At 42.5% G+C, this 23231-nt stretch overlaps 1 protein-coding gene across 8 annotated transcripts in view; it reads right to left on the bottom strand.

The window, feature by feature from the left end:
- Positions 1–23231, bottom strand: part of ctnna2 (catenin (cadherin-associated protein), alpha 2) — a 1471852-nt gene that overhangs the window by 1425313 nt on the left and 23308 nt on the right. For all 8 annotated transcript variants that reach the window (XM_041198108.1, XM_041198115.1, XM_041198125.1 and 5 more), the window contains exon 2: positions 15361–15556. In XM_041198108.1, coding sequence (XP_041054042.1) covers positions 15361–15556 — 196 coding nt within the window. The remainder of the gene's footprint in view (positions 1–15360; positions 15557–23231) is intronic.

Below are 23231 nucleotides of genomic sequence, written 5' to 3'. Positions count from 1 at the left end.
TGCTACATCAATGACCTTCCTTGCATCATAAGGTCAGAAGTGGGGATGTTCGCTGATGATTGCACAATGTTCAGCACCATTCGCAGCTCCACAGGTGTTGAAGCAGTCCATGTCCAAATGCAACAAGACCTGGACAAGGCTTGGGCTGACAAGTGGCAAGTAACATTCACGCCAAACAAATGCCAGGCAATGACCATCTCCAACAAGACAGAATCCAAATATTGCCCCTTGATGTTCAACGGCATTACCATCACTGAATCCCCCACTGTCAAAATCCTGGGGGTTACCCTTGACCAGAAACTAAACAGGACTAGCCATATAAATACTGTGGCTACAAGAGCAGGTCAGAGGCTGGGAATCGTGTGACGTGTATGCTTGCACACGAGCAGTGGAGAGACCTCATCCTGAGTGAGACACAGCCAGAGTGAGTGTGGGTATTGGCAATTTTGTGCACAGTGGGAATTGAACTGAGAGTGGTCTGGTACTGCAGCAGTAGAGGCTACAAGGGAGAGGAATGATTGGTAAGTGGCAGGTAAGGTTGGGTAACTATTTACTACTTTTATCGCTAATAGTTTAAGGTCATTTTGTGGTCTATAGTTTGTATATTCTGTAGTAACATGGATCAGGAAAGAAGGGCCCTAGAGTAATTGATTTATAAGGCTTAATTTAAAGGGATAAGCGATGGCAGGAGAGCTCAAAGTAGTGGTGTACTCCTCGTGCTCCATGTGGGAAGCCAGGAACATTTCCTGTGCCCAGGACCAGCATGTGTCCAGGAAGTGTATCCAACTGCAGCTCAGGTTTCAGAGCCAGTACAGTGGCTGGGGTCACTGTGGAGCATCCGCAAGTCTGAGAGCATCGTGGATAGCACATTTAGAGAGGTGGTCACACCGCAGCTGCAGGGACTTGAGGAAGGAAGGTAATGGGTGACCACCAGGCAGTCCACGAGAAACAGGCAGGAAGTTTAGGAGTCCCCTGAGGTCCCACTTACAAATCGGTATCCCATTTTGGAGGCTGATGAGGGTGCTGGGTCCTCTAGGGAGTGCAGACAGAGCCAAGCTTCTGGCACCACAAGCAGCCTGTCTGTACAGGAGGGGGGGAAAGAGAGGAAGAGTAATAGTAATAGGGGACTCGATAATCAGGGGAACAGATGATGCTACTGTGGCCATCAACGTGGCTCCAGGATGGTGTGTTGCCTCCCTGGTGCCAGGGTCTGGGATGTCACTGAATGGCTACAGGGCATCCTGTAGGGAGAGGGTGATAAGGCAGAGATCATGGTACATGTTGGTACCAATGACTTGGGAAGAAAGAGGGATGAGGTCTTGCATCAAGAATTCAGGGATTTAGGCAGCAGACTGAAAAGCTGGTCCTCAGGTTGTAATCTCTGGATTACTCCCAGTGCCATGTGCTAGCAAGCTGAGAAATAGGAGAATAGCACAGATGAATACGTGGCTTAAGAGTTGGTGCAGGAGGGAGGGTTTTAGATTCCTGGATCCCTGGGAGGGGTTGGACCTGTACAAGCAGGACGCTCAACATCTGAACCACAGCGGGACTAATATCCTTGTGGGCAGGTTTGCTAATGCTGCTGGGAGGAGTTTAAACTAATTCGGCAGGGACACAATGTTAGCAGAATAGGGACACATCATAATACAGTAAAACAATCAAGTCAGGAGAAGTACAGCTGCATTAAATTTCAGGGGAGTAAGGCAAGGCTGGATGACCTCTACTTTAATGCCGGTAGTATTACAGATAAAACAGATGAGCTAAGGGAAGAGGATTGACATGTGGAATTGAGATATACTAGCCATCACACAGATGTGGTTGAGGGAGGGGCAGGATTGGCAGCTCAACACTCCCAGATATAGAATCTTCAGGCAACACAGGTGAGGGAGGTAAAAGAGGAGGAGGCATTGCATTATTAGTTAAGGAGTCAGTTGCTGCAGAGATGATGTCTTGGAGGGGGGCATCGAATGAAGCTTTGTGGGTAGAGCTTAGGAATAAAAAAGGGGCAGCCACATTATTAGGTATTTATTTTAGACCCCCAGATAGTGAGCAGGAAATTGCGGAGCAAATATGTGCACAATTTGCGGAGGGAGTGTAAAAACAACAATAGGGCAATATTAGGTGATTTCAACTTTCCCAACATTAATTGGGATAGACATAGTTTTAACGGCTTGGGTGGAGTGGTTTTTTTTAAAATGTGTACAGGAGAACTTTTTAGGTCAATATGTAGAGGGTCCAAAAAGGGACAGCGCAGTGCTGGACCTAATTCTGGGGAATGAAGCCGGAAAGGTGGCTGAGGTGGTGGTGAAGGAGCATTTTAGCAATAGCGATCACAACATGGTACAATTTAAGCTTGTTATGGACAAAGAAATAGACAAGTTGCAAAAAAATGTTTTGGATTGGGGGAAAGAGCAGATTTTAGTAAAATAACGCAGGATCTGGCTAAGGTAGTCTAGGAACAGCTACTTGTGGGGAAATCTATAGAAGAGCAGTGGGTGGGGCTTGTTCAAAATGGAAATGGTGAACGTACAGGTTCAACATGTTCCCTCAAGAGTGATAGGAAGGAGTAACAAGCACAGAGAACCATGGATGACCAGAGATACGATGATTCAGGATACGATGAGAAGGAAAAAAGAGAGGCTTTTAGCATGTACAAGGGGAGCAAATCAGCGGAAGCATTAGTGAAGTACAGAAAGTGCAGGGTGGGACTTAAGAAAGCAATTAGGAGAGCAAAGAGGGGGTATGAGAAAGCTCTGGCTGGTAAAAGTAGGGAAAATCCCAAGATATTCTATAAGTATATCAATGGAAAGAGGATAACCAGGGAAAGAGGAGGGCCCATAAGGGACCAAGGGGGCAAACTATGGGCGGAGCCAGAGGACATCGGCAGAGTGTTGAGCGAATACTTCACATCGGTCTTCACCCAAGAGAATAAGGATGAAGGTACGGAACTCGGAGAGAAGGACTGCGAAGTTCTTGAGCAAACTGATATAGGGAGTGACAAGGTATTGGAGGTGTTGGCAGGCTTAAAAGTGGACAAATCTCCAGGTCTGGATGATTTGTGTCCCAGACTGCTGAGGGAGGCAAGGGAGGAGATCGCAGGGGCGCTGACCCAAATTTTTAATTCTTCTCTGGCCACGGGAGAGGTGCCAGAGGACTGGAGAACAGCTAATGTGGTTCCGCTATTTAAGAAGAGTTGTAGAGATAAGCCAGGGAACTACAGGCCAATGAGTTTCACGTCAGTGGTAGGGAAACTACTGGAGAAAATTCTGAAGGAGAGAATCTCTCTCCACTTGGAGAGACAAGGTTTGATTAGGGATAGTCAGCATGGCTTTGTCAGAAGGAAGTCATGCCCAACAAATTTGATTGAACTTTTTGAGAGGGTGACCAGCTGTGTAGATGATGGTAGTGCAGTTGATGTAGCTGATATGGATTTCAGCTAAGCCTTTGACAAGGTCCCACATGGGAGACATATAAAGAAGACAAATGCACATGGGATACAGGGTAATTTGATAAGGTGGATTCAAAATTGGCTTTGTTGTAGGAGACAGAGGATGATGACAGAAGGCTGCTTTCGTGACTGGAAGCCCGTGACCAGTGGTGTACCACAGGAATCTGTGCTGGGTCCCTTATTATTTGTCATTTATATAAATGACATAGATGACTATGTGGGGGTTAGGATTAGTAAGTTTGAGGATGATACAAAGATTGGCCAGGTGGTTAACTGAGGTCGAGTGTCTTGGGCTACAGGAAGATATAGACGGGATGGTCAAAAGGGCAGATAAGTGGCAGATGGAATTTAACCCTGAAAAGTATGAGATGATACACTTTGGAAGGAGTAATTTGACAAGGAAGTATTCAATGAATGGCATGACAACAGGAAGTTCTGAGGAACAAAGGGACCTTGGAATGCGTGTATCCATAGATATCCGAAGGCTGAGCGGCATGTTAGTGAGGTGGTGAAAAAGGCATTTGGGACGCTTGCCTTTATCAATCGAGACATAGATTACAAGAGTAGGGAGGTCATGTTGGAGTTGCATAGAACCTTGGTGAGGCCACATCTGGAGTACTATGTGCAGTTCTGGTCGCCACATTATAGGAAGGATGTGATTGCACTGGAGGGGGTGCAGAGGAGATTCACCAGAATGTTACCTGGGATGAAACATTTAAGTTATGAAGGGAGGTTGGATAGACTTGGGTTGTTTTCGTTGGAGCAGAGAAGACTGAGGGGTGACCTGATCAAGGTGTACAAGATTATGAGGAGCAAGGACAGGGAGCATCTGTTCCCCTTATTTGAAGGGTCAGTCATGAGGGGACATAAGTTCAAGGTGAGGGGCAGGAGGTTTAGGGCGGATGTGAGGAAAAGCTTTTTTACCCAGAGGGTGATAACGGTCTGGAATACGCTGTGAAGGTGGTGGAGGCAGGTTGCCTCACATCCTTTAAAAAGGACTTGGATGTGCACTTGGCACGTCATAACATTCACGGCTATGGGCCAAGTGCTGGTAAATAGGATTAGGTAAGGTAGCTCAGGTGTTTCTCATGTGTCCGTGCAGACCCGATGGGCCGAAGGGCCTCTTCTGCACTGAGATTCTGTCAGTAACTCGCCTCCTGACTCCCCAAAGCCTGTCCACTATGTACAAGGCACAGGTCAGGAATGTGATGGAATACTCCACACTTGCCTGGATGAGTACAGCTCCCACAACACAAGAAGCTGGATACCATCTAGGACAAAGCAGTCCGTTTAATTGGCACCACATCCACAAACATTCACTCCCTTCACCACTGGCGCACAGTAGCAGCAGTGTGTATCATCTACAAGACGCACTGCAGGAATTCACCAAGGCTCCTTAGACAGCACCTTCCAAGTCCATGACCACTACCACCTAGAAGGACACAGGCAGCAGACAGGTGGGAACACCACCACCTGGAAGTTCCTCTCCAAATCACTCACCATCCTGACTTGGAAATATATCGTCATTCTTTCACTGTCGCTGAGTCAAAATCCTAGAACTCCCTTCCTAACAGCACTGTGGGTGTACCTACACCAATGGACTGCAGCAGTTCAAGGAGGAGCTCACTACCACCTTCTCAAAGGCAAGTAGGGATTGGCAATAAATGCTGGCCCTGGCAGTGAAGCCCACATCCTGTGAATGAATTTTTTTAAAAAACCTCTCCACAAACCGCACCACATGGCAGAGCCTCATCCAACAAGCTGCAACACAGTCAGAAACTAACCACAAACTGCTACAGAGAAGATACAAAAACCGAAGGAGCGAGAGCAGAACCCTGGCCTGAGAGGCCACCTTCCTCAGTGCAATTCTTGTCCTTTTTGCCAAAAGCCTGTGGTTCCAGGGTTGACCTGCTGAGGGACCCAAGGACACAAATCATGATGCCTGGCAGATGTCAATCTTGTTTTGAGGGACTGACAAATACATTTGCGTTCCATCAAGGTTAGGCTGATTGGCCTGCAATTTCTCAGGTTCTTTTTTCATAACCACTCTAAATCTAACTGAATTAGATCATTACTACTAAAATGCTTTCTCACTGATACCTCTTCCTCCTGTCCAGGTTCATTCCTTAAAACTAAGTCCAGAACTTGAGCACTTGGCACATCATAACATTCAAGGCTATGGGCCAAGTGCTCATAAATGGGATTAGGTAGGTTGGTCAGGTGTTTCTCACATGTCGGTGCAGACTCAATGGGCCGAAGGGCCTCTTCTGCACTGTGAGATTCTGTGATTGTGATTCTGTGAACTGCCCATTCTCATGTTGGGCTTGTTATATGCTGGCTAAGAGACTTACCGAATACATTTTAAAAATTCTGTTCCCCCTATCTTTCACATCAAATTGATCCCAATTAATGTTTGGTTAGTTGGAATTCACTACTACTACTACATTTTTCTTTCTGCATTTCTTGGCAATCTGATTACATATTTGCTCTTTTATCTCCCAGTAGCGTGATTGTCCCCGTGTTACTCCTCAATTCCTCCCATAGGACTTCATCTGACACCCCTACTAGCATATCATCCTTCCTTACTACAGACCAATATGGCGCACCCCCTCCAACCTATTTCATCCCATCTAAAAACCTTGTAACCAAGATGGTTGAACTGCCATTCCTGCCCTTCAGCCAAAATTCAGTAATTGCTGTGATATCATACTTTGAACTCGTGTCCTCAGCTCAACTGCCTTATGTGGGCTGCATATTGTCCAACTTCTGTTTTAGAGTTAGAGCTAGGCCTTTTAGAATTCAAAGCAGGAAGCATTTCCTCACCCAAAGGGTGGTGAAAATCTGGAACACTTCCCCCTTCCACCCTCCCACCCCCCCAAACCAAAGTTCCTGGGTGTGTTCAAACTTCCCAGGCTGGAGCTGACAGATTTTTGTTCAGTCAGGGAATCGGGAATCTAGAGCACAGGCAGGTAAATGGAGCCGTGATAATTATAGAATGGCAGAGCAACATAATTGCTTATTTCTGTTCCCAGGATATGGCTGATATTGCTTGTGTAGGTCAGAAGGAGTCAGTGCATACCAGAGGTAGTACCATCCCTGCAATTGGGGTTAGCATCAGTGGTTCGTGTTGCAAATATTACAATTTTTAAACTGCCTACCTGTTGATTTTAAAACTGAACCTGTGGAAGCTGGTCTCCACTATGATTTCTAGGTACCTGTGGAGTTGGAGATATGGCGAGTGGCATAATCACATTGCGGCCAATTCACCTCGGTGCCATCCTACATTCCCGGGAACTTTTTAACTTTTCTTTTGCCTGCATAACATCGCCAACATTTCAAATTTACATATTGTTAGCTATGCTAAAAGCAGTTTTGGAATTTCCTTAAGTCATAAAAGTCTATGAATGCAAGTTATTGTTTTCTTTTCTATGAACTCTAATGGGGGCGGGGGAGGGGGTGGGCATAAAAAAGCAATTTTTATAGATTTCAATGGAACTGTAGGATGGAGAAATGTCCTTTCTGCCAGAGAAAAACATAGCTTTTAGCATTTAATTTTGATCACTGTCAATTCTAGATCAGCCTATTATGCTTCTACATAGTTAGAAATCAGCTGTATTAAGGATTAAAATGTTACAACTGAGGAAATGAAATAATTTTGCATTAATGGAAGGGTACAAAGTGTTGCTCTACTGAACTTTCTCTCAGTTACTCACTGAGGGAGCTAATCTTTCATGAAAGACCAAGACTGTAAAATAATGTAATCTTAATTTTTTTTGCATCCCTCAAATCTGTCAAGTCTCACAGCAACTGCATTTTTATCCAAAAAGGTTCACACTGAAGCAGACTAACCTTCAACTAATGAAAAGCCATCACGATGTAATTACATTTTATACCACAGCATTTTTATGTTCAGCCTTGACATTTTGTTTTCTAGCAAAAGCATGCGAACATTTGCCATAGTTAAAGAATGTGTCAAAAAAATGACAAGCAATTTTATCAAGCTTCAAATGAGTTAGGCTTCAAAGTAATGTGAAATGACAAAGCACCATAGTTTTTTTTAAAATTTACTTAGACTTAGTGACCCAATTAGACTACACCGACTATAGTTGCCTTATGAAACTGCATCTGATTTAATATGACTAGAATATTAACTTTTTTTAACCTTGGTCAGCTTATTTAATGTTAATAGCAATGGTAAGCAAACGTAAAATAAAAGAGTCAGACGGACTTGAAACATTAACTGTATTCCTCTCCACAGATGCTGTCAAACCTGCTGAGTTTTTCCAGCTATTTTTATTTTTGTTTAAAATAAAAGCTGCTCTTTCGCCAATTTCAAATTGTCGGATGACTCTGCTTAAAGATGATAATCTTGGGACAATAGCAACTTGCATTTATAGTGTCTATAATAGTGAAATGTCTCAAGGCACTTCACAGGTGCGTGATCAGAAAAACTCACACCAAGTCAAAGAGATATTAGAACAAAAACAAAATACTGTAGATACTGGAAATATGAAATTAAAAAATACTGCAAATACTCATGTCAGGCAGGATTTGTGGAGACAAAAACAGTGTTAATACGGGTAATTTTACACAGGGAAGGCAAGGTCCCCAAGCCACCCCCTACACTCAGCTAGCTTGCCTCGCAGCAATTTTACGGTCATTGAGACTCTAATTGGCTTGAGGCAATTTGTTCCACCCTCATCCAAGAGGAAGTCCCACCTCAGAACTGCTGGCCACTCAAATGGCCGGCAACTCTCATCCAACTGCACCACTTGGCCACTGTTCGGACTGCAGGCAGTCCCCTGAAGAAAAGCCAGGAAGACCAGTCGAAAGTCTCACCAGGGGCAGGGTGAGAGGGGGCTAGGATTGTGACATCCAGAGAGGACGGGAGCCTTCAATGGACACAGAATGCCCCAACAGGATGCATGCCCCATGCCCACACCACCACAATGCAACTTGGCAGCATGGACACTTGGCACCAGCCTCCCCTGCTACAGGTAAAATCCCAGCTGAAGCAAGAAGAAGCCCTTAATGGGTATTAATTGGAAACTAAGTGATAAAAAGGGAAACTCAGTTTATTTCCCTGCCCTCATCCTGACAAAAGGGATTATGGTGCAAGGCAAAAGGAGATGAAAGCATTCCAAAGGGACAGTTCCCTCCACAAAATCCTGGTTCACCCCTTCCACCTCAACAATTTCCTCCCCTTTAAAAAAAAATTCATTCATGGCTTCCGCTGGCTGGGCCAGCATTTATTGCCCATCCCTACTTGCACTTGAGGTGGTGATGCTGAGCTGCCTTCTTGAACCACTGCAGTCCATGTGGTGTAGGTACACCCACAGTACTGCTAGGAAGTGAGTTCCAGGAATTTGACCCAGTGACAGTGAAGGAACTGCGATATATTTCCAAGTCAGGATAGTGGGTGACTTGAAAGGGAACTTCCAGGTGGTCGTGTTTCCATCTATCTGCTGCCCTTGTCCTTCTAGATGGTAGTGGGTTTGAAAGATGCTGTCTAAGGAGCCTAGGTGAATTCCTGCAGTGTGTCTTGTAGATGGTAGGGGGAGTGAATGTTTATGGATGTGGTGCCAATCAAGCAGACTGCTTTGTCCTGGACGATGTCAAGCTTCTTGAGTGTTGTGGGGGTTGCACTTATTCAGGCAAGCGGGGAGTGTCCCATCATACCGAATTGTGCCTTGTAGAGCGGGAGTGAAACAGAGTTGAAATTGAAGCATCAGGGAGCCCAGGAGTCAGGATCAGAACAGAGCTGTTCAGCAAAGCAAATAAATAATTTGTCTGGTTTCCCTAATGCAAAGGGGGTCGACTGTGAGTAGTGCATACTGCATACTAGGTTGGAAGAAGTGCATCTAAATTGCAATCACAAACAGTTTGTGGCATTTTTGAATTAGGACAGCAGTGGAGGAAATAAACAGGCAGATGTTGCATCTTCTATGCTCACATGGGAAGGTGTCAAGAGAAAGAGAAGGCAGTAAGGGTGATGGAAGAGTGAACAAATCATGAAGTGAGCTGTCCTCTCAGTTTAAAGGATTGATAGTGCTGGACAAGGTGAATGGCAAATGTTGCATTTCCTGCACTTGCACAGAATAATACTCTCTCCCCAGTCTTTAAATAAACAAACTGCCACTGCTTCCAATCTTTAAATAGTTAATGAATATCACCAATCTTGAAATGATCATTGCCCAGGATTTTTTGTCAAAATAATGGCAAAGCAAAGTATCCTTTTAATGTACTGCCAAGTGCTATAACTACCAGCCACCCTCCCTGGCACAGCAAACCAACTATTTGAACTGTGGAGTCTAATTCCTTCAGGTATTAATTACTGTTGGAGACTTTTAAGTCTCAGATTTAAAACTAAACATTTTTTTAAAAAAGAACTTCTACCATTGTCTTTTTTCTTTCCTTCTCTCAATCTGATCTTTCTTTCCCCTTTTTTTATTCCTCTTTCAGTACTTCATTTGCAATGGAACTCACCCACTAACTTTCCTACATCAGGCCTTGGGCAGAAATTTATCAACTCTTGGCAGATGGGCTGGATGAGAAGAGAAGTGGCTGGCATAGAGGTTGGGTCAGCAAAATCACAGGGAGCCACATTGCGACAGCTCACTGGCACAATCTACTACTGTGGCATTTTACCAACAGTGGCAATAGATGCAAATCAGCAAACCCAAACTACAACGTTATTAACAGCCATTTTATCAGGTTACTGTATCTTGCTGATGACAGGCAACTCTGCCTTGTAGGGAGGCCAGCCGCATCGGGGGGAGGAAACCTCTCAGCAGCAACCTGGGAAGAGGCTGAAGACTGTTCTTGTGGCTCCTTTCATCTCCCTGGAAGGGAATTCCATCGGATTCTCTGCCCCTTGATTTTTTTTCCTTAAAATTACCTAGTGGCTCAGATCCTGCGGTATCCTGCATGCCTCAGCAGTGACTACCTCTCCCAGTGGTGCTGCTGAGGCATCAAGAGTATCAGTCCTCTGATTGTGCTGGTAGCATTGGCCAGCAGCTTCAGAAGCCTGCTCGCTGTCCTTAATTGGATAGCAGTCCCACAGGCAGACAATTAGGAGACTAAGTCCAACGAATGGCTGATCTGGTCTGATGCCCTGTTACTGCAAATTATGACTCCTTATAAAATTAATTTGCACTGTTGTCCTTCTATAAAATTTATCTGCACCCTAGTTTAAACATACACTTCCAATCCCACTGCTTTTTACATATATGTCATCTTCAAATTTACAATATCTGGCAATCTTACTGTAGATAAATTCTGAAAAAAAGAATTATAATGGGGGGATGGTAGCAGAGTGGAATTTCCACTGGACTAGAAATCCAGAGGCTCAGGCTAGTGCTCTAGGGACACAAGTTCACATCCCACCACGGCAGGCGCTGGAATTTAAATTGAATTGATACAAATCTGGAATTGAAAGTTAGTCCCATCATGGCATCACTGAAAAGAAATTTGTAATATAGTATTGTTTCTTAGGTCAATTTCAAAAAGATATGGGAAAACTGGGTCTGGAGATTTTAGAACTGAGCCTCAAACATTTCCCAATCTATGTTGCTGAATGTTATGTCCAAAGGGATCTGGGTGCCCTTGTACAACAATGAAAACAAACATGCAAGTACAGCAGGCAGTTAAGGAGGCAAATGGTATGCTGGCCCTCATTGCAAGAGGATTTGAGTACAGGAGCAAGGTTGTCTTACTGCAGCTGTACAGGGCCTTGGTTAGACCACACCTGGAGTATTGTGTGCAGTTTTGGTCTCCTTACCTAAGAAAGGATATACGTTCCATAGAGGAAGTGCAATGAAGGTTCACAAGACTGATTCCTGGGATAGCAGGATTGTCATATGAGGACAGATTGAGCCGACTAGGCCTGTATTCCCTGGAGTTAGAAGAATGAGAGGAGATCTCATTGGAACATATAAAATTCTGACATGGATGGGCAGGCTGGATGAAGGGATGACATTTCCTCTGGCTGAGGGGTCTAGAACAAGGCATCACAGTCTCCGGATATGGGGTAGACCATTTAGGTCTGAGATGAGGAGGAAAATGGTGAACCTATGGAATTCTCCACCACAGAAGGCTGTGGAGGCCAAGTCACTGAATATTTTTAAGATGGAAATAGATAGATTTCTGGAATCTAAAGGTGTTAAGGGGTATGGGGAGAGCATAGTGTTGACACAGAGGATCAGCCATGATCATATTGAATGGCGAAGCAGGCTCGAAGGGCCAAATGACCTAATCCTGCTCCCATTTTCTATGTAACATTTTATATTTCAGTAATGACATTTCACCTGATGATATAGAAAGTGTAAGCACTCAGTACAAATTTTCTTTGACTGAACACTACCCATCTTAGGTATTCATTGTCAACATTAAGCATTTCCAGGTCAAAGAAGATATGGAGCATACTCTTCTTATCCCTTAGACAAATCTTAGAACTGTCATGAAGGTATAATAATTTTTATAATATTTTTCTGGTTTATTGTAAGGTAGGTTTATCGGGGTAAGTATATTTAGGTCTGTGTGTGATTTAATTTCATATGAAGTCAAGTCAAAAGAAGCTCGGTGCTTGATATGCTAATGAGTAAACATGGGTGTTGGCTTAGCATGTAAGGTGTTAAGGGAATCTTCATTTTAGAAAGATGGAGGTTTGGATTTCAAAGGGATTTTAGTTTGTTTACAACTAGCCAGATAAGCAAGGTGAAGGAATGTGCTTATTTTTCCCCAAAAGTCACTGACAGTATATAGTGACAACATGAAAGTTTTTATGTTCTGAGGGAGATACAGTTTCAAAGGCTTATAAAACAATAAAATTTACATATTAAGAAGAGAGAAACATATATAAAGGAAAATGCGGCTGTGTCAAGAGAAGGTATTGAGAGATCTAACAGAAGTATGCGAAATAACCTTAATGAAACCTCCAGTATTTGTGCATAAGTCTGCTGTCTACCAAAACTGAAGCCAGAGAAAGCCATTGGAATTCCACTGTCCAGGGTATTGTATTAATTTGCTGGATTTGTTTCAAATCTAAAATCTATTTTTGGGCCGTTGCCTTAAAGGGGGTATAACTGGGAGCCAGGTTAATTAGGAATTTTAGGAGTTATTATAGTAGTAATTATAGTCTTATGTGCTTGACATCTTTTATTTTGATAAGTCTTGGTGGACTTATTACTTTTGAATTTGGTGCAGGCATCTCGAAATAAACATAAATTGCAAAACTGTTGTGATAGCGCGATCAAGTTTCCCTCATGGATTTGGTCAGCCTGGTACATACCATCTGCCACATCAGAACATAAAAACATCAAGATGGCATTGTTTCCATTTTCTCAGACCTGTGGCCTCCGAGTAAGACTGGCAACTGTTTGCATCATTAGAGACAATCCACAACAGAAACTGAATTGAGACAGCTATGACAAGCAAATAGTTTGCTTCCAGGTCCATCAATTCCATTCTGATCCCTGTCACAAGGCCATAAACTCCAGGACAATTCTTTCTTGGAATTTCTTTCCCTGTGGGTAAAATGTATGGCCTCCAAACATCTTTTTCATTGCTGTTAGCTAAGACCAGCAACTCAGCATGCAGAGGAGGAGAAAGTGAATGTGGCATACAATTTATTAACTCAAAATAGCAACCTCCTACTGATTCTTTGACTTGTTGCAGTTAAGTACAAGATTATTTTAGCCTCCATGCAAGTATTAGCCGCTGGATTAGCAGAGGACCAACTAGATATATTAGCAGGTACATATATTTTAAGTGACATTTTTTTTTAAATCAGAATGTATGTAAAGGCAAACAAAATTTTAAATTAGACCTCTCTCCTCTTTATTCTATTTGAGGGACTAAAATTTATTTACCTCTTATCAATCATGCATTTTGACTAAGTGCTACAATTCAACCAAACTTAATACCCGTTTGAAGTCGACGGCTAATCCACTGACTAAATATTCATAATTTAACATTCTTCAGACTGAGTTACAATGAACCAACTACACTGGAATGATACAGACCAAAAAAGATGGATAAGTACACTTTTGGCACAAGCACCAGAATGTCATGGAACAGACAAAAATACACATGTTCTGCCTAATAAGTTCATGTTGGTGCTTATCCTCCAAGTGAGCTGTAGTCCTTAAGATAAAAGCAAAAAACTGCAGATGCTGGAAATCCAAAACAAAAACAAAAATACCTGGAAAAACTCAGCAGGTCTGGCAGCATCTGCAGAGAGGAACACAGTTAACATTTCGAGTCCAAATGACCCTTCAACAGAACTAAGTAAAAATAGAAGAGAGGTGAAATATAAGCTGGTTTAACGGGGGAGGTGGGACAAGTAGAGCTGGCACCTCCTTAACTGTGTTCCTCTCCGCAGATGCTGCCAGACCTGCTGAGTTTTTCCAGGTATTTTTGTTTTTGTTTTGAGCTGTAGTCTTTGTCCAATGTGCTCACTCTTTCTGCAGAAAGTTTCTTTAGAGGACTTTTTTTTTGCCAAGTTCATCTCCATAAAGTAAAGCAGCGATAGAAATTTAGAAAATTTACTGCACAGAATTTTCTTCCTCACTAAGAACCACATGGCCAATATTTATATCATCTGCAAACTTCTTGACAATGTCCCCTGCATTTCAAGTTTAAATAATTGATATATACTGTGAAAAGCAATTTTGAGAGAAGGTTTTTGTGCCTGAACTGGTAAATTCCCTACAATAAGGAAAACCTATTCTACACTCTCTCCATAGACCTCATCCCACGAATCCTGCTATGATTAAAAGTTTAGAAGAGAAACTGAAAATATAAAACTTTTTTTGGAACATCTAAATATATCAAATTAGTTCAATGTAAAACAAAAACAGAATTACCTGGAAAAACTCAGCAGGTCTGGCAGCATCGGCGGAGAAGAAAAGAGTTGACGTTTCGAGTCCTCATGACCCTTCGACAGAACTTGAGTTCGAGTCCAGGAAAGAGCTGAAATATAACCTTAAACCAGCTTATATTTCAGCTCTTTCCTGGACTCGAACTCAAGTTCTGTCAAAGGGTCATGAGGACTCGAAACGTCAACTCTTTTCTTCTCCGCCGATGCTGCCAGACCTGCTGAGTTTTTCCAGGTAATTCTGTTTTTGTTTTGGATTTCCAGCATCCGCAGTTTTTTTGTTTTTATCTCTTAGTTCAATGTAAATATGTGTGGAAATTAGCACAAGTAAAGCAGAAAGATGAAATAGTTTAGCATATGTTTGCTCTAGAAAAACATTCAATAAACATTCTGAAACGTGTCTTCACAAATTTTTCTAACAAAAAAATACTTGATTTGTCCTTCAAATTTAATTTACTGCATAAGTAATTTAAGATTGCAGCAAGTAAATCCCACAATAATTTACCTAACTGCAATGGCCAGTAAGGTTTCAGTTGAAAAAGCATAATAGGTGTTCCATTACAATAGTGCATAATGAATATTGTCAAAGTCCAAGTGGTGTAGCCTCTGGCACAAATAACTATCGCTTGCGTCATATTTAATTCGTAAAATTTGTATTTTTGTCTCCTGATCAGAGTTAGAATGGCAGTAGTGATGCTACAATGGGCTTCTTGCTCATCTCCAACATGGGGAGAGACAATCCGATCACTATCCACTGACCCTTTCTGCAAAATGCTCATGTGAACGTACATTGACCCCTCCATCTCTCTCAACCTGCAACTATTCAAATAACCTGTCAACACGCCTTTAGGAATCAAACTATGCCCCAGCAAGTGTCAATTGCCCTAATGGAGGAAAAGGGAGAGAAGAGAGATTTTTTTCCTCTGCTCTTAAACTCTATGATTAAATAGTAAGAATAACATGAGCCCCTCAACTGCATTTCAAATCCCAACAGCCAGAGTTCTGCATAAGTATGTTTAAACCAAACAACACTCACCTTGTTTGCGTACATCTTCTACAGCCACTAGCAGCTCCTCCTTCAGATCCTGGCTCTCTTTTGCAATCTGGTCCCCCTTCTCTAAAAAGTTCTGTGTTGCTTGTTCTACAGAAGCAGCCAATACATGTGCTTTCTTGGATCGACCTTTCTTCTTACTTGATGGGCCCTTGCTACTTGTATTCACAAGAGTAGTTACCTAAAGATAATAAAATAAAATAATTTCTGAACAATTTATTTCTTAATGATTGATTGCACACTCCCAGAGTTTTGTGCAAAAATGCAGACCCCCAACTTCGTAGCAAAATCTATATATTCTATCATATTTTTATGACAAAACACATTGTGCAGCATTTCTTCCTGCTTACAATTAAACATAAAGCAGAGTGCTTTGCATTTGAAAAATTCTACCTTAATGACAACAAAGTTAATGTACTAATTCGTAACAACATTTTGATTTGGCCTCGATGGAGATGGTTCTGACATCACGTGTCCACAGACAATACATGGCATTTTTATCTCCTTGAATTAATGGTGGGAAAGTCATATACTAGACATGTGATTTCCCAAAGTATGCTGTGAGCGCTCCTCCCCATTGGATTGATAAAACAATCCCTCTCTCCCACACCACCCCCCCATAATTGTAGCATCCATACCTGCAATAACTTGTCTGTTCTCTCCAAAGGTGCAATCTTACCAGCTGACTGTTTTCTATCCTTGCTTTAATATTTGTCACCTGGTTGACTCAAGCCAGTCTGGGTTTTTCAATAATTTAAAAGCAAGTAAAAGGAAAAGAGTGTTGAATTTGTATAGTGCCTTTACAACCTCAGAACATTCCAAAGTACTCTTTGAAGCGTAGTCACTGATATAATGTAGGAAACAAACCAAGAAATACAAGTCACATGTTTTGAGTAAGGAAACTGGTTAGAATGGGTACTTTTTAAAAAATTCACTCATGGGATGTGAGCGTTGCTAGGTAGGCCAGCATTTATTGCCCATCATAATTGCCCTTGAGATGGTGGTGGAGAGCTGCCTTCTTGAACCGCTGCAGTCCATGCGCTGCAGGTACACCCACAGCACTGTTAGGGAGGGAGTTCCAGGATTTTGACCCAGTGAGTGAAGGAATGGTGATATATTTCCAAATCAAGATGGCGAGTGGCTTGGAGGGGCAATTTCAAGTAGTGGTGTCCCCATGTATCTGTTGCCCTTGTCCTTCTAAATAGTAGTGGTCATGGGTTTAGAAGGTGCTGCCTAAGGCGGCATTTGAGCTAAAAAGAATCTTTAACTAAACAGGACGTTTTAGCTAAAAATAAAATTTTCTGTACATGTGTGTCAGCCATGGCTCAGTTGGTAGCACACTCATCTTGGAATCATAAAGTACTGGGTTCAAGTCCCACTCCAAGACTTAAGCACAAGAAATAAAGGCTGACACTCCAGGGCAGTACTGAGGGAGCACTGCACTATTGGAGGTTGCGTCCTTTAGATGAGACGTTAAATGGAGGTCCCTCCCTGCTCGGGTGGATGTAAAAGATCTCATGGCACTATTTCAGAGTTATCTTGTCTTGGTTTATCCCTCAATATAAAAAAGCAGTACCTGGTCATTATCATGTTGCTGTTTGTGGGAGTTTGCTGAGTGCATATTGGCTGCCATGTTTCCTACAGCACAACAGTGATCACAATTCAAAAAAATTCTTCAGTGGGTGTAAGCCGCTTTGAGACATCAATGGGTCATGAGAAGCACTATATTAATGCAAGATTTTCTTTATTTAAAAAAAAAGGATGAAGATTGAACAGGAGGGAAATGAGCCAACATGGACAAACTGGCTGTTCAGTCTAATCTTTTCTCCCTTTCAGTCCACATTAGCCTTTCAACTGAATGCACCAATTTATTGCCTTGACAACCAATGCAATATTATCAAAAGATTTGCCTTTCAAATCACTTTGTAAATTGAAGGAACATCTAAATTTTAAAATGCCTATCATTTCACATTTATAAGTCAAGGCATCAAGCAGAATTATTCATGGACATCCCTGAGCATAACATTGCAGTTTGTTACTCTACCAAAAGTTTACTTCATGACTTTTAAATACACTTGGTCATCCAAGTTCTAAGGATAGCTATGGGTCAGTGGTAGCACTCTGACCTTGTGTCAGAAGCTTGTGGGAATGCCCCACTCCAGGGAATTGAGAACATAATCTAGGCTGATTCTCTTGTGCAAAACTGAGGGAATACTGCACTGTCTGAGGTGCCATTGAACCAAGATATCCTAGCCAAGATCTATCCCTCAATGAACATCACCAAAACAAATTATCTGGGAAGCATCACATTACAGTTTGTGGGAGCAAGCTGTGCAAAAATTGGCTGCACATACAAGAGTGACTACCCTTCAAAAGTAATTCAATAGTGTAAAGCAATCAAAACAGAAAATGCTGGAAAAACTGACAGCAGGTCTGACAGCATTTGTGGAGAGGGAAACAGAGTTAACGTTTCGAGTCAGTATGACCCTTCTTCAGAGCTGTAAAGCACTTTGGGACGTTCCAAAATCATGAGAAGTAGCCTCAATAAATGCTCATGTTTTCTGCCTTTCCTTTTGTGAAGCAGTTAAAAAAAATCAAAACACATATCTTCCTATCCTTATTCCTTCAGAGACACTATTTGATTCAGCATTAATTACCACTTTATGGTAAAGCATTCTGAATTTTGCATATTTTGTGTTTACTTTGAAATCACAGCCATGTTTTGGATTTACCCATCAATGGGAATAATCTTTTTACAATTAATTTTGAATAGTTCTATCGACTCCTCCAATGTTCTTATTTACATTGTGTTAAGTAACCTACAAATGAAATAGGACATTATACGTGTACTATTTCAAGGTCAATCTTCTTTAAACGTTTTCTTCCATATCCTTTTACATAAAGGGCATCATCCAAGTAGGAATTCAGGATCTGTTGATCTTAGCTTCTACCTTCTTTGTTCAGGATTAAGAAACCCAAATGCAGTTACCTTTTTCCTCACTGAGGGCATATCAGTCTCTAAAGCTAAATCACAATTTCTCTTTCAACAAGACACCAGCACAAATGTACAACACATTGCTTTTATTGACTTGAGGGTGACACAGACAAAACAGTTGTACAGTTTTTTTCCTGCTTCACCTATTATTCCAGTAAAAGTTTATTTTTAAACTTAACATCTGTTGGAAACACCCGTTGCTACTTTCAATTTTTGAGTTTCAATTAATTTCAGAATGCAGAAATGCAAGAACAAATCACTGAAGTAGAGACATTTTTCCTTAATTGACAATTAGAAAGCAAAGATTACCACCACTATAATAATGTTGGAGAAAGTGACACTTTGGGGGGCATCGCCCTCCCCAACGACAAGTTTGGAGGAGGTGAAGCATTTAACTGATGGGAGGATACAGGATGGGGACTCCCTCCAGCTGCCAACTGTGTTAATTGAGGCCCTTAAGTGGACCTTAACTGGTATTCAACCAGTGACAAGTGGGAAACTCATTAGGCAGGGAGCCGAAAAGCAAAACCAAAGCGCTTGCTGGGGAAAGGGGAGGGGAGCAAAGGCACTCAGTGCCTGCTCAAGGGACCTGGCATCATTGAGAGCCAACCCCTGCCCTTTCTTCTAAGCACCCTCCCCACCCCAAGTCCCCTAGCTAGCCATCCCCAACCAGACACTTTGATCACACCTCCTCTCATCTGTAGTTTGGGTCCCTCATCAATCAAAGGCCTTTGGTGGCTTCATTTCCAGAAACCAATGCTCCAGGTGATGCTGACAGGTAATGCAGTACTGCCAGCCTGTCACCACCGTCAGCCACCAGCGGGCAAACTGTGTCGCGGGGTCCTTATTCCTGGAGAAGGCTCAACACTGGCCACTTGAATGCCTCAGAGGTGACACAGAGCTCCCATAAGTTCTCCAGCCAATGATGAGACCCTTACTGCCAACACTAAATTCCACTGTTCATGTGAAAGTTCAGATGAACTAAGGTATGCAATAAATAGCAACATTCACAGCATCTGCAGAATGAAGAGAGTGTAATGGCAATGCTTAAATTAGTCCTAGTGTCAAGATTGGGAAATAATTAAATTACCTCTGTGCCAACTACAACACATGCTCTAAATGGCTTGTTCAATCCTTTGAAAGTAGAGATTCACAATTTTAGGACCATTAATGGCTGGAGAACATTTGTGCAAACCGGAGATCAGGAAAATCATCACTGGTCTGTAAATGGAGGTTAAACCATTTGGCCCAATCAATTGTCAGGAGAGACAGAAATCAGTCCCTCGAAGTACAGCTGAACTCACTGAAGCACCAGCAAATGCCCGTTGCTTAAATAGATCTTTGCAATGCTGCCTCTGGAAGCACAAAGGATGAAAACAGCTGCTTAGGGAACTTAAATGTCTGCTTATCCTATAGCAACAATACAACAAAATTTCACAGGATAAGAGTTAAATCAATCAAGTTACAATGCAGTGATCATCATGACGCCATTGCCACCACGACTCCACCACCGACACCCCCACCGCATGCACAAGCACATATCTGTTGGACACATGCTCACGCTTCCTTCTCTTTATCACGATCCTCACTCCAATACTGTACTTTGCAACATATGTACAGAAAACTCTTTGATTCTACACAAGATTATGAGGAGAGAGCAAGGTAGTGGAATTCATTCTGGATTCTCCTAGCAGAATCAGTACAGACAATTGACCAAACAGCCACCTCCTTTGCTGTAAATTCCATTTCTGCAAAACCAATTATTTGTTGGCCACTCCCAAAGTGACATTGAACTTGTTAGGCAAACCTCTACAGTGATCACTGGCTACAGTTATTCAACTTCTGCGTCCAAAAAAAGCTAACATGCATCATCTCTCATTCACATACAAATTTCCATCCTTACAAATTGAAACTGAAATCCATTTTATATGGAATGTTTGTTAACTATTTTCGAAGCAGCTGTAGTGTAGCACAACTTTTTCAATTCATTAACTACTTCTGTTTCAATTTAAGTTTACATGACACTGGCCTTTCGTGGCATTTTGTTGAAATGCAGTGCTGACAAGTGGAAGAATCACATTAACTAAAAGAAATAGTGTAATGAAATAATGAATCAAATTCTCAGGCAGCCTTCTTACCTAGGATCATTATCTGGTGCAGATTTCATATCTTCACTACCAGGCCACATCAGGCTGCCTATCGTTTACTACTTTCAGTCTGCAGCTGCTTTGCTCTGCACAAGGGCCGTGGTAGAGAGGACCATTGGTCTTTTTAAGATGAATTTCCGATGCCTGGGCCATTCAGGGGATGGACTCCAATACCCCCCAGGTCGCGTGTCACTGATAGTGGTTGCGTGCTGCGCTCTCCATAATCTGGCGTGGAAAAGGGGGGGATGCAGTGGACCAAGAAGATGTAGACACAGATGCTGTGGCTGCAGGCAATGAGTCCAGTAGTGAGTTTGAGGAAGGGCATGCTCAGAAAAACGTTGAGGGTATAGACTCCAACCCAGGCAACTTCCAGGGAGGCAGGAGCTCCCGGGAGGCTTTGATCCAATGCTCCTTCAGCTAGCCTACCAAAGATGAACCACCAACACATGCCAGTGCTGCAGGCTCCACAGGCTCCATACTTAATACATGGAAGCAACATTTGCCTGGTCAGCAACATTAACTATGTGCCTTTTCAATAAAGCTCAATGACAAACTCTCCATGAGAGTCACCACTCTCTCCATGGAGGAGGCATTGCACTCGACCATGAGGGTGATTGCGTTGCTCATGCTCCGCATGTACTCCTCCATCATGGAGACCATGGCATATATTTCCTTATTTATCCCCGCCACCTGCAGAACTAATGAAATACCCAGAGACTTGTTAAGAATCAAAACATTTAAATGATTGGCAACTTGCATACAGAAATCAAAGTACATTAAAAGGTGTTCAACAGTACACCAACTTAAAAGCAACTTAAATGTGGGGCAAAAGAAAACCACTGATAGTGATAAGCCTGTGTTGTGCCTAAGGTGATTTACGTTTATGTTTGCAGGTGCTACGTCGAGGTGCTCCCCCTTCGCTGGCACCAACATTGGAGACAGCCTGCTCACTCCACTGTCCTGTTGGCCTTGACCACCTCAACGAGCATTTTCAGGCCCCAACAGGGAGGGAGCGGCCAGTGGCATGGCTGTCACCTCCCCAGTCGCCGCGGCCTCATCAGATTCCAGAGGGGCAGAGGAGCAGCTGCCATCATCCGGAGCGCCCTGAGAGGAGCCCACAGAGACGACAGGCAGCTTGTGTGCCAATATGAGGTTGCTTTGGCCCTCCCTGCTCACCATTGATGGATAGGCACCTAGCTGGGATATTGGGTGCCTAATCCATCTCCCACACTGACCACCTGAGGGGATAGTTATTAGAGCTTCAATGAGGCTTACAAATTGAAAAATAATTCTACCCTATGTGGAGCTGTATTAAGACAGCAATGTCATTTTTTTTAAAGCAGTTATATAGTTGGATTTTGATTTGTCTCAACAAGATTTGGGGAAGGTTGCATTAGATTGGAAAATAGTAAACGTAACTCTTATTCAATGAAGTGGAGGGTGGGGGCTGGAGACAAAGCAGGAAACTACAGGCCTCAAGCTTCACATCTGTCTTAGGGAAAATGTCAGAAGCTATTCCTAAAGATTTTATAGCAGGGCACTTGGAAAAATTCAAGGTAAATCAGACAGAGTCAACATGGCTGTGAGAAAGGGAAATCATGTTTAACCAATTTATTGAAGCTCTTCGAAGGAGTCACATCTGCTGTGATAAAGAGGAACCAGTGAATGTACTGTACCTAGATTTCCAGAAGGCATTTGATAAGGTGCCACATCAAAGGTTATTGCGGAAAATAAAAGCTCATGGTGTGAGGGGTAACATATTGGCATGGATAGAAGATTGGCTAGCAAACAGAAAACAGTAGGCATAAATGGGTGTTTCTGGTTCGCAGGATGTGATGAGAGGTGTGCCACAGGGATCAGTGCTAGGGCCTCAGCTTTTTACAATTTATAAAAATGACTTGAATGAAGGGACTGAAGATATGATTGCTAAATTTACTGATGGCACAAAGATAGGTAGGAGAGTAAGTTGTGAAGAGGACACAAGGAGGCTACAAAGTGACATAGATAGGTTAAGTGAGTGGGCAAAGATCTGGCAAATGGAGTATAATGTGGGCAAATGTGAAATTGTCCACTTTAGCAGGAAGAATAAAAAAAGCATATCAACTAAATGGTGAGGGGTTGCAGAGCTCAGATTCAAAGGGATCTGGATATCCTATTGCATGAATCACAAAAGTTTAGTATGCAGGTACAGCAAGTAATTCGGAAAGCTAATAGAATGTTATTGTTTATTGTGAGGGGAACTGATTACAAAATAGGGAGGTTATACTTCAGTTATGCAGGGCATTTGTGAGACCACATCTGGAATACTGTGTAAAGCATAGGTCACCTTATTTAAGGAAGAATGTCAATGCATTAGTTCAGAGAAGGTTTACTAGCCTAATACCAGCAATAGGCGGGTTGTCTTATGAGGAAAGGCTGAACAGGTTAGTCTTGTATCTACTGGACTTAAGAAAAACAGGCAACTTGATTGAAACATAAAAGGTCTTCAGTGCCTTGACAGAGTGGATGTGGAGAGGATGTTTCCTCTTGTGGAAGAATCTTGAACTAGTGGTCACAGTTTAATAATAAGGGGTCGGTCATTTAAGGTGAGGAGAATTTTTTTTCTCTCAGGGTCATGAGTCTTTGGAATTCTCTTCTTCCAAAGGCAGTGGAGGCAGAATCTTTGAGTATTTTAAGGCATGGCTTAACAAGGGAATACAAGGTTATTGGGGATA

Source organism: Carcharodon carcharias, chromosome 1 (genome assembly GCF_017639515.1).
Source record: "Carcharodon carcharias isolate sCarCar2 chromosome 1, sCarCar2.pri, whole genome shotgun sequence".
Taxonomy (NCBI): domain Eukaryota; kingdom Metazoa; phylum Chordata; class Chondrichthyes; order Lamniformes; family Lamnidae; genus Carcharodon; species Carcharodon carcharias.
Note: the sequence above shows the minus strand (reverse complement) of the source record. Positions and strands in the feature narration are given on the sequence as shown.